At 39.5% G+C, this 12565-nt stretch overlaps 1 protein-coding gene across 1 annotated transcript in view; it reads right to left on the bottom strand.

The window, feature by feature from the left end:
• The window catches only part of znf618 (zinc finger protein 618), a 38731-nt gene that overhangs the window by 7707 nt on the left and 18459 nt on the right, over window positions 1–12565 (bottom strand). The window contains exons 5-13 of the mRNA XM_080476707.1: window positions 11384–11473; window positions 10693–10773; window positions 9380–9469; window positions 8899–8988; window positions 8680–8769; window positions 4107–4184; window positions 2214–2258; window positions 1385–1462; window positions 386–544 (exon numbers count right to left, since the gene is read on the bottom strand). Of these exons, the coding sequence (XP_080332833.1) occupies window positions 386–544; window positions 1385–1462; window positions 2214–2258; window positions 4107–4184; window positions 8680–8769; window positions 8899–8988; window positions 9380–9469; window positions 10693–10773; window positions 11384–11473 (801 nt within the window). The remainder of the gene's footprint in view (window positions 1–385; window positions 545–1384; window positions 1463–2213; window positions 2259–4106; window positions 4185–8679; window positions 8770–8898; window positions 8989–9379; window positions 9470–10692; window positions 10774–11383; window positions 11474–12565) is intronic.

The raw sequence follows: 12565 nt of genomic DNA, 5'->3' as shown, positions 1-12565 counted from the left end.
TAACCCCCAGATTTTTCCTTCTGTGACACCTGCAATTCTTCTCATTCAATAAATGCATTACTCGTGTCTTATTGATTTGTTTTACTCAGATTTGTAAGTGTTTATTTGTCTCTGCACAAGTTTGAATATTATTATGGGTTTTTGTGTGATGATACATTTTATTTTTCCATCAACAGTGAAACCAAGCGCCTACATTAACTGTCTGAAAGGCACTAAACAAATCAAACTTGATTGATTGGATGCTATCGTATTATTTCTATTCAAACCATGGACATGTCAAACATTTCACTTTCAGAGACAGAAAGTTAGATATATTGCCTCCGGCGCAGTGGCCCGCTGAAATGATCCAAGTTGTATGTGGTCAGCCGACAGTTGCAGTACTTACGGCTGAGAGTATGATTTCTCTGGGAGATATTTTGAGGCTGGATTTGTAGTTTCACTGAGGAATGGGCCTGAACTGGGGAACCTCTCCACAGCTGCTCCTGAGGACCCGAGGCTGAAGAGGCTTTGGGAGAGTCCCCCTTGGTGTGGTTCTCGTTATCGGCTGAGAACAGAGAGGTGGGGGGGTCAGGCGGAGGTGCCGGCAGTGGTTGGTGTTAATGGAGCGGGTGGTCGCTGCAAGTGGGGTTCTCAGTGAAGGAAAGTATAAGGAATAAAGTCATGACTTAAACTCAAACAAAAATAACAGCCAGCAAAAAAAAAAAAAAAAAAAAAAGAAAGTAAAAAAAAAAAAAATAAATAAAAACCTCACTTGACCTCTCTGAGAGTGTTTTAACGAGCTGTGCCTTGAAAACTCGCGGGCAGGGTTTCCAGAAAGAATTCTAAGTGGATTGTTTGCTCACCTAAGGTGAGCCACAAATCTTGCATTTCAATTAATTTACTGAGGTCAGTCTCCGAGCGATAAATCCAAACGTAAAAATGGAACAGTCACACCAAACACAAAAAACTCTAACCGACGTAAATACATGTTGCTTTGATTGCCTGCAAGTTCAGACTGTGGCCTTCATGAATACGTGTTTCTAACTGCATGCAAGGACAGAGACGAAGATCCAGAAGTAGGAAGGTTTTGGCTCGCTGTCTTTTTAAAAAAAAAAAATTTGATCAGACGTAAAAATGCATCCCAGTTTGGTTGTATGTATGATGTATTTAATGCTTTGCAGCAAAACTATTTCCAGCAGCCACAGATCCAGATCTGCAACAACCCTTGTAACAGCCTGTTTGTCTATATGTGAACAACAACCTGAACACCGACACGTTGATGAACAAGTAAGGACTTTACGTAACCACTGAGACTTTCACATGCATTGCAGCCACTGAGGGTGTATTCACAGTCTGTGTTGGTCACTCTGTCGAGCTTAACATGCATTCGTAGTCGTGGACTCACCAGCATGGGACTGCATGTGCTCCAGCAGGTTGTTGTAGAACTGGAACTGGATGCCACAGGCACCACATGTGTAGGGTTCTAAAAATCACAAGGCCCAGAAGAGTGTTGACTCTTTGTCAAAGGCAGAAAATGAAAAATACTGTCCATCTATCCACCTAAAAAACACCATCAATCCTGATCTGCACGGGATATCTGCCAACTGCAGCTGCTCTGAACGTCTGTCTTAGCGTGATGTGGCTGTTAATAAGGATTTCACAGAAGGTGATTGAATTTGTTGCCGCATTTCTAAAAGCTATAGTGTCATTTTATTTTTTTTAAATTTTGCAGCAAATTGCTTTTAACGTGTTACTATTCCCCCCCCCGGAGCTAGACCAAGAGAGTTGAAGGACTGCTGAAACAATGCCATCATAATGTCCCCGGTTCAAATCTCTTCTGTGGCGTTCCCACTGTACACTTCAAATTAAAAGCAAAGCTAGCGAATTAGAGGCATCTCTACATGTAAACATTTGAAATTCTGTGGCAGCCTATCCACTGAACTGTCCCACCAAGAGGAAACCGTTATTGCCGAGTTCTCTGTCATTGCACGACTGTAACTCATCATCTTGTTCAGACCGTCGCTGGAGATGATAAAGCTTCATGTACAAAAATCTATAAACTCACAGAGGATTATAAAGAAACTGTTTGCACCAAATAATGGGAGATCAAAAAAAAAAAAAATAAATAAAAAATGAAGCGCACCAGAAAAAAAAAGAGGGTGAAATGAAGAGGAGGCAAGCTTTTTTTTCTCTCTCTCTTTCTTTCTCTGACGGAAAGGCGGGGTTGGACTTACTCTGTGCTGTAGCAAATGTGCTGGCCACCAGGGGGCTCGGCGTTCCTGTTGACAAGAGGACAGGGGAGGATTTAAGAGTACAGACACAGAGGGCCATTCTCCAACACTCCTTTCCCGTCTTTGTTCAGAATAATTAGACGGTGCTGATGCATGGATTGATTTGTGCGAGCCTGACATGCAGTGAAAGAGCACAACAGGAACACAAGGCAGAAGATGACGATAAACATTTCACTGAGAGCAAGAAAAACAGGCAGACCATAAAAAAAATAAATAAAAAAATCTATTCATCTCGAATAGCGCGAGGCCTGTTTGAGTATTGCTGCTGCTTCGCTGATCGCTGATCGCTGCCACTCATGTCTACAGTTTTCAGGCAGCATGAACGTGTGAAAACAATGAGGATGATTTTTTAACAAGTTAACTGCTTTCTAATCTGCATAATGAGGATAGTGTGAAGCAAATTCACCTTTTTGACAAATCACATGACGCTAAATGCAATAACTCTGAAATCTCTTTCCATGATTTTTCAAATGAGCCCCATCCGCTTTCACCACAGCATATATGCAGCAGTAAACCAAGGCTTTTGTAACTTTGGTAGAAAATCTTGTTGTTAAAACCTTATATCAGTGCGCAACATCTGTACTTATTACGATTGTTATGTCTATAGAAATGTCAAAAGTGAGCAATACACAAAAATGTATTACTGTCTCCTTTTCAAAGAGAATTTCAATTTATACTGTCTGTCAGTCCTTCAGTAATAATGTTTGTTTTTGACAATAACTGAGAAGCTCATGTTACAAATGTATGACATACAGGTGACTCTTGTCTGTCTTTGGATTATCGTTCTATAAAAGGAGGTACTGTGATAACTAGTGTATGGACACAAAGCTCTATATCTCTATTTTTTTAAGGTATTGTGTAATTAATCAGAGTTATGGTTATGGGAAGTATGCACACACATCTTGTTAGTGGCAACAAGACAGGAATCATTTGTCATTAATGCTGAATGTATGCACACAAACAGATCAAACGGTGCAACAGTCACTGGGTCCTTTGTGCTGGACCGAGTGTTTTGGCAATTAATCCACCAGAGGGCGCCGCTCATGATTAACATACAAAGAAGAAAAAGAGTGCCTTTCTTTTTTTTTTGAAAGAAAAAAAAGAAGAAAGTCAAGGACAACGAACATGGCAATGGCAGAGGAGTTAGCAGTATGATTGGTGTTGAGAAGGATGCACAGTGGGGGGTCTATGAAGCCTCACACGGCCTCTCTTTGTAAACTTCCACCACTTCTGCTATCCACTTCTCATCTCAACACCGCCCCCACGAGTCCGAGTGGTAGTGCAACTTTTCTATGAGCTTCCTGGAGAAATATGGACGTAACAAAGGCAGAGTACGAACAGATGTCTCTGTGTATCCAATATAGACCATTAATGAGGCTTAAAAGGGTGAAAATAAATGTGTTTGCAGAGCTGCTAACTACCAATGCCTTTAAATATCACGGCGCTGATGTACAGCAGCTGTTATCAAAGTCAGAGGTGTACCAACGTGATATTCAACAAGGGCTCCATTTTCATGTGAATGTGGAGTATATTAATAAAAATAATAATAACAACAATAATAGAGCTCTTGGAATTGAGTTTTTTAAAGTCACGGTTGACACAAGGTAGATCACACAAACCTCCAAACATCCACTGCCCCCCCCCCTCTCTTTCTTTCTCAATTGTCATGGCCGGTATAAATAGCAAAAGAGCTTCTGCAGAAACACTGTTTCTATCTATACTGACATGCACATGCACCTGCTTTATGGCAGGACAGAAAATACTTTCCACCGTTTGTGAGCAGAAATAATACATTTCCACTCAAATACACATGCATCCGCATAGCGAGTGACTCACCACTCGAGTTCTGCGAACTGTTGGTGTCGACCAGACTAGACTGAATCGCACTTTCCAGTTTCCGCCTGTATGGGCTGTCTGTAAGTAAAATCACAAAGGGAAACAATGAGTGACATGCCCGTACTAGGGCGCGTGGATAACACCCTCCAATATAAATCCTCATAACAGCTGAAGATGAAGCAAAGTTACTGAAGTGCTATTTAAACTTAATTTCAGTTTTGCAGCATGCAAATCAATCATGTTAACAGCCCCCCAAAAAAGATCCAAATGTTCGTATTACATTTAAATACGGATTTAATTCCTCCTCTTCATTCCATCTTTTTGACCCACTTTTAAGATGCGAGTGTGCGCCATGCTTTAAATAGTTCTTTATGGCAGAGTGCTTCTTTGCTGAGAAATGGGGAGGGGGTCATGAACCACAAAGCGCACAACCAGTTAGAAGTAAAATCAATGTTTCATGGAAGCCCAGAAAATCTACCTGCAGTGTCGATCGAAAATGTATGTTGTTGTACGTGCATTTAGTTTCCTTTTAAACGAAGGACAGCGTTTCCCTTGTGTTTATTGGTCATGAGTATTTTGCTTGAATACAAAAAAAAGCTATAAAACGACCATTTTTGGCAGCACGAATGGTCCACCTGCAGGACTATGTAAGTTTTATGCTGGTTCCAGACTAATTTTGGTGGTCTCAGAAAAAAAGATCAGCAATTGTGACTCTGTCAGTCATTGTGACTGTAAATCTCAGTTGTTGTGTATTGAAATGAGACGGGCTCACGGACAAAAGACAGTCCGCAATAATTTGTCCATGACGGCCGACTCCTTACACTGCTGAAGTCCTGAAGTGCTGAAGTACTTTTATTTGTTATAAGCTCTATTGTGTCCTGTGTCACTTCCTGCAATCTTTGATGAATCTCGAGTTTAGAACTGATGTTTGTTCGCGATGTCAGTCACTCCATTATTCTAAATTGACCACAAAACATATCAAACTTCAAACAGGATCTCAGGAAATCGACTGCAGCATGGTGACGTTACGAAGTCGGTGTCTGCGTATAGACACGCAGGTGGAGACCACCTGCAGTTCAGTGGAAGTCGACCTTGTGTTGTATCTAAGTTTATATGCCCCAGGTGACAGAGTGCGCTCTAAATGACAGTCTATAGATGCCTTTCGGCGTGGCTGAAACAATGGCTGCTATTTCATCATGCAATACCAACAAGAAAACATCTGATTAGCTCCAGACTGACTCTGCAGGATACATTAACCTTAAACATGCAGCTAATGTCATTAAGTACAAAAGGATATGAAGACAAATTAGGAGTGGTCATAGTTCCGACATCTCCATAATGTGAACATCATGGAGTCTGTTTATATGAAGAGATGGAGATTTGAACCAGCCTACATCCGGAGTGCAGTAGTCAAGTTTCGAAAGCTGCTTCAGACAAGTTTACGGAGTTCCTTTCATAAACTGTTTGCAAGTTTACCGACAAGAATTGCTGGGTTGCAAAGGACAGTGACGCCAAGCACTCGTTCTGACATTGCAACATTTTGCCACGGTTGTTTAAAACTTTTAGACAAAACTGTACTTAACTGTTGTTTAAATAGTGAATTTAACCATTTCCCACAGGTTAACAATTTCCAGTGACGTTATATATAGTCCAGCAGCTCACTTAAACTTTGACGTCAAAACCTTGTAAGGTTGTCCTTACACAGGCTCAAGGAGACATCCTGAAGTTTCTGCGAGGTGGGCTTGTACGGTGGTGTGAAAAAGTGTTTGCCCCCTTCCTGATTTCTTACTTTGCATGTTTTCCACACTTAGATGTTTCAGATCATCCAACAAATTTAAACATTCGTCAAAGATAACGCAAGTAAACAGAAAATGCAGTTTTTAAATGAAGGGTTTTATTAATGAGGACGATAAAAGTCCAAAAGCTCCGCGGCCCGGTGTGGAAAAAGTGTTTGTTTGCCCTCCAGCTCCTGCTAAAACAAAACTGTGGTTGATCACACCCGAGTTCAAGTCCTGTCGCCACGCCCAGGCCTGATTTCTGCACACCTGTTCTCAATCTAGAAATCCCTTAAATAGGACGTACCTGACAAAGTGAAGTCGACCAAAAGATCCTAAAAAGCTACAGACATTATGCCGAGATGAAAAGAAAGTCGGGAACAAATTAGCAAATAGAACATTAAGGCTCGTTTCGTTTTTGCCAGAAAACATCTTGATGATCCCCAAGACTTTTTGGGGAACATATTCTGTGGACTGACGAGACAAATGTGTGTCCCATTACATCTGGCGTAAAAGTAACGGCGCATTTCAGAAAAAGAACATCATACCAAATGTAAAATATGGGTGGTGGCAGCGTGATGAATGGAAGCATGAATTCCGCTGTCTACCAAAATATCCTGAAGGAGAACGTCCGGCCATCTGTTTGTGACCTCAAGCTGAAGCGAACTTGGGTTCTACAGCAGGACAATGATCCAAAACACACCAGCAAGTCCACCTCTGACTGGCTGAAGAAAAACAAAACGAAGACTTTGGAGCGGCCGAGTCAAAAGTCCTGACCTCCATCCTATTGAGAAGCTGCGGCATGACCTTAAAAAGGCGATTCATGCTGGGAAAACCCTCCAACGTACGGAAGCGAATATGGCTCAAACAACAGAAACGCCAACCAAACCTAAATTCATTTTGAACGTCAAATCTGAGAATTAAAAAGAACTCAATCCTTTTTTTGCCGGGCGGACATGAAAACAAAAAAAGCAATCCCCTCTTTATGTTTTCTTTTGAGTTCTGCCATAAAATGTGAAACCTGAATAAAGAAAATGAAAAAGCAGATTGAATGAACTATCATTAATTTAATTTATGAATTAAGTCAGATAATGCAGCTATATCCTTGAAATGAAAAAAGCATTTTTTGCAAGTGCATTTTAATTTTCAAATTTGACATTTCAAAATGATTTTTGGTCACTATTTGCTGGAGTGTCTTTTGAAAATTAAATCCTAATCGTCATTTTCGTTTTCATTTTAATCAAGTCACAGAATAAGCAGCCTTGAAAATGCAGTTTGGACGATTGCTTATTAAATTTTCTATTCACGAGTCAAAAAATGCCATTTAATCTGAAAATGAAAAAGCATTTCTGTTAATACATTTCAAATAGATTTTTTGAGCCATTTTTGCTTCCATACCAATGTGGCTGAATTACAACAATTCTGCAAAGATGAGTGGGCCGAAATTCCTCCACAGCGTTGTAAAAGACTCATTGCAAGTTATGGCAAACGCTTGATTGCAGTAGTTCCTGCTGAGGGTGGCCCAACCAGTTATTAGGTTGAAACACGTTTTCACACATGTAGCTTTGGGTTTTTTTTCTTCCTCATTAATAAAACCTTTAATTTTGTGTTTACTTGTGTTTTCTTTGACTGTTTAAATTTTGTTTGATGATCTGAAACATGTAAGTGTGGAAAACATGTAAAAAAGTAAGAAATCAGCCACTGTATACATTTCACCCCCTTTACTGCAGGAGTGTGTTACTATGATACATACTTCAACCATTGGAATCTAATTGGTCACACTTTTGCAGCAGAGGACGCTTTGTTTCTAAAAAATTTCCATCCACCCTTTTTGTTTCTATTAATGTCTTTAATTCTGACCACACTGATTCCCCGAGACAGTGTAATTTCTCACTCAAACAATTGCAAAGCACTGTTTACTAAATTGCTGAAGCATGGAATATCACCTAAAGGCTGTGAACGCGACAGGCCGTGGCCTGCAGAGGAGCTCAAGATGTCCTGTGGTATCTGGCACCGACATGCCAATGGCAGTCCTCTAAGCGCGAGCTGTGTACTGGAGCTGACGTGGATCAAACTCAAGACAACCCTGTTAATGGTTTGTTCCTTTCTCATACCCGTCTGTGTTTATTCACATACTGCCTGGGAGTACCTACAGGCCTCGTTGTTGGGCCTTGTGTCTACAGACTTCTCACACAATGGAACGTCGAGAGCCGACTCTCTCCTTCACTAATATTTGTAATACGAAGGGGGACTCTTTTTCTTCTCTTTATCAAACGTAACATTATATATGTTGTTTTAACACTATCGTCCAAATGAAAGATTCTAGCACACGGAGCGGGTGGGTGTGTGTTTACTTTACACACAGCTTTCAAGTGTTTGTTTGTTTTTTTTGTTTTTTTTAAATCGGGTGATTTATATATAAATCTTGACATGCAAGGTTGAGTAACTACACTGTTTTAGCTCGGCTTTTAAATTTTAAGGTTATATTCTAATACTATTCCTTCTTCTTTTTTTTCTTTTTTTTTTTACTGCAAAGTTGTCATATTTTTCTGGGGTGTTTATGACTTTTTTGTACTTTTCAGCTTCAGAGACCAGGGCCTGTCACCTTCAGTTCTTATACTTTTTTTTTTTTTTTTACACTATAACGTGTCTGTGTGCAGTGACTCGTGATCCCCGTGCAGCTTTTTCATTACCTCCAACTGTTTGTTTCCAGGAGTATCTGAGTTGCACATTTTGCAGAGTCGCAACGAAAATGTAAAAGAGAGGAAAAAAAACCACAAAAAAAACTGTATACTTACTTTTCATCTTGCCACTTTGGCTGTGGCCAAATTTACTCATATCCATACTACCGCATTCCTGTACCCGTGATGTCTTCATTTCAAATGAACCTGCATCAAGAAGAGATTCTCAGATTCAAGAGCAAACAACAAAAGAATTTAAAGACAAAAAAACGAACCATATATAAACTGTGACGTGACTAAAACATGACTGCATAATGAGTAAGTGTGTAAACTCACCTATTGGTGTGTGCAGAGCGACGTGCTCCTGGTACGGGTTGAAATACTTATACTGCTTCCCACAGAATTCACAAACATAGCTCCCCGTTTCTGGAGACAACAAAACACAAACATCCCTTTGTTCTTACCCAAATAAATGATGCCGCTGAATAAAAACAAGCATCGTGTCGGTTAGACTCAAACTTGTTGGATAAGTTGTCTTCAGTTAAAAGGAGAACAGACTTGTTTTGTTAATCATTACAGTATAGGAAGAGGAGGAAATCAGGAGGTCCAAATAAGAGTGGCGGGAAGAAGAGGAAGGCTGGTGATTCTTTTCGTGACTTTTCTTTTCGTTTCAAACTTAAAAAGTCCCATAAGTTTAGCAGTAACTCAAGACGAGAGAACACAGAAAACAGGGGTGTCCTTGCATAGTGCCTGGAGGTTCACACTATCCCCAAATCAGTAGGAGTCATTAGTGCAGTGACAAGTGCAGGCTTCCCACCTGCGAACACTGCCAATTGTGTTTGAAGGGACATGCGCTGCCGTTGGTTGAACCCGCGGTCTCTGCAGAGGAGGGCGAGTGCTTTTTCCCCTGCGAAAGAGGACTTTTGGACTCACGTTCTGAAACCTTTCCAATGTGGAGTTAGCTTATATCTTAAGTGTTATTTAGCCAACGTAAACCCTTTCATCACAAGCTGTGTTCAACAAATTGAACTTGACCCCAGTGAAATCAGCCTGTCACTGTGTCAATGCCCAATTCACACTTTTTTTTTTGATATTGTTTTTTTTTTTTTTTGTATTCTTTTTATTAAAAATAAAATCAAACAAATCAACTACAAACTACAGGCACATCTCAAAAATTATAATCCAAAAGAAAAGTCCATTTTCCCCTAATTAAATAACATCTGGGAATTTTTTTGAATTATTTCTTTATCTATTGTATCGTTTTTGTATTCTTTGTGAAATTATTATTACTTTGGACCTACTTTTTAAACCAGAGGCCATAAATTAAGCAACTCAAAGAAAAAAAAAAAAAAAAAAAAAAAGCTTAAAAGTTTTATTTATATATTATGACTGCAGCAATAATAATAAAATTAAAACAATAATCAATGTAAATTTCTGAGATGCACCTGTAAAAAATAAAAAAATCCACATAAAATCAAACTCAAACCAGTCCTTTCCTAATGAGGAAACACTAAAAGCCACTATAATTTGAAGATACTGTATTAAATTTCACAGAAATATTACTCTCTCACAGTGTATGAGTTCGATTCAGTTGTACAGAGAAATTGGGAGATTTAAGCGAGAGGTGTAACGGCACATCACATGGAAGTGTTTGGTAAACAGCTGGAAACTTAAGCTGGAAATAGAAAATTCTTCAGTTCAGTACACAATGTGAACTAACAATGACAATCAAACGTCTATTTATGTCATCGTAGTTGCAGACTTGCCAGACACAGTGTGTGTCTGCATGACCAGAAGCAGCATGAGGCCACCAAAGAAAAGGTTTTCATGAATATGACGACTGTGACCTCAAGTGTCACCAAAAACACTTGAAAATAGTTAAGTTGCTGGAAAGTTATTTATAGATAAACTGTCCTTTGCAGACAGGATATTTTGTTTATTATGAACTCAAAGGCAAACAGGTCACAATCTTTCTATTAACGGCATCTTAATTGACTTAACTTTTAAAAATAGAGTTAATAAGGAATATATGTTGTAGTCCTTTATGTTTAAACGCCATTAATTATAGAGTCATAGATTCTGTGTGCCGTTACACCCCTACTCGAAGCAAAGTACATCAAACAGTCTTACTTGGTCCAATTTTCTGATAGGGTTCAACTGGTTCCTCCTCCTTAAGGCCATCCACAGGCAACACAACCTGCTCATATGGATCTGAGAGAGAAGAAAGAGAGATATTAAATTAGAAAATATCTTTAGAGTTGATTCTTCCAACTTACGATGGCCTACTGGCTGTATAAAGTCGCTAATGTTCCCCGAATGCAATGATTGTTATGCACATTGTTGGCGTGGTAGCCGAGGAGCTAAGTGCTGCTCATTCTCCCGTGTCGGGGTGGTTTTACAGTGTTATAAAACCCTGAAATAAGAAAGTAAAGAAGAGAATTGAAAAGGAAATGATCGCGCCCCTGAATTTTGTTGACTGGCGGAGTAAACATTCAGTGTATTTGCCCGTCTTAAACGCACGTCACCGAAAACAGACTATGATTAGACGCTGGCCACTCCTCGAGTATTTTAAAAGCCCTTTAGTGAAACAGCAGCGCCCACTTAAATTTCTGACCTACTCCTCTTTTACCATTTTACTCAAATTTTGCTGCTGCTGCAGGAAGTACAACTTCTGCCGTGAAAGGGCAGTGTGAAATAGGAAGGTTCACGGACATGCTTTCAAGCTCAGGTCCTGGAGTTTTCAAAGGAGGGGGAAGAAAAAAAAAGAAAAAAAAGAAAAAAGAAATTAATTGTTATGCAAACTGCAAAAACTTTTGGTTACCATCAACTGCATGCAGGTCACGGTGCTCCTGGAAGCAGCTGTAGTATTTATACTTCTTGCCACAGATGTCACAGGAGTAACGGAAGCTACCTGCGGATGAGAGAAGCAACATCCATTGTCACTCACAAACAGCAGATATCTTGTTTTTTTCCACTGTTTTTTTTTTTTTTCATCAAGGTATACAAATTAAGAATGCAGAGTTTACCACTCAGAGCGAGGAGAGACTTAAACGGGTCCTTGGACATTGCAGATAAGTGCATACGCTGTAAGCTGCAGAATTCCTGCACACATCAGTTTTATAAGTTGCGAAAAGCAGTTCAACACCTTAAACCCCAAGGTGTTCCAGTGGCTTTTCACACCTAATTTTCAGAAAAGTGTTGCATAGTGCCATAAAAAGAGCAGACCGCTTTCAGACTTTCTGCGTCCAAAAAGGATTAACTGAATATACAAATAGGTTTTAATGTACGCGGAATAAGATTTTTTTTTATCTTTTTTAAAGATCCTGAGGTGTTCATCTGAGATGAAGAACAAATTCATTCTTTGGACAAACTGACACCTGACTAAAAACTCTTCCAAGTATTTTAAAAGAATTTCTTTTTATTGACCTACAATCAAAACAATATGTAAACACTCTGACTTGCAACAAACAAGGCAGATACACCCACAGGAGCAAGTCCAGGAAAGAAAATCAAGGTACGGACGTGGTTTACTTCTCCACCACAAAAAGATGAAACCGGATACGGAGTTTTATCTGGTCTCCCTGTGTGTGGATTCTTCAGGTACTACAGCTTCCACCGTGAAACCGAAGACAAGCTTTATGGTTGCATTTAATTCTGACATGTGGATATAATTTTGTGAGAACAGATATAAGAGCTCGGCTTTATTTTCATACAAAAAAATGTTCCTGAAATCTGAACCACCGCATCAAGTAAATCCAAAGTTTCTGCTGTTAGTAGAGGCACAGTTGGCCAGTCAGGGTATTAATTGTTAATGTTAGTATTAGTTAGAGCTGAGATGTACTTCACAAATCGTCCTGACTGATTCGTGGGTTGATTAGTAGAAAGAAGTCTTATTTTCTGTATACATTTTTTTTTTTTTTTTTTTTTTAAATGACGGTAGAACCTGAACACCATTTGTATTGTTTTTACTTACAGAGGAATTAATATAAATCCCAAACAGAGG

The sequence above is a fragment of the Lipophrys pholis genome (assembly GCF_963383615.2).
Source record: "Lipophrys pholis genome assembly, chromosome: 12".
NCBI classification, from domain to species: Eukaryota; Metazoa; Chordata; class Actinopteri; order Blenniiformes; family Blenniidae; genus Lipophrys; species Lipophrys pholis.
Note: the sequence above shows the minus strand (reverse complement) of the source record. Positions and strands in the feature narration are given on the sequence as shown.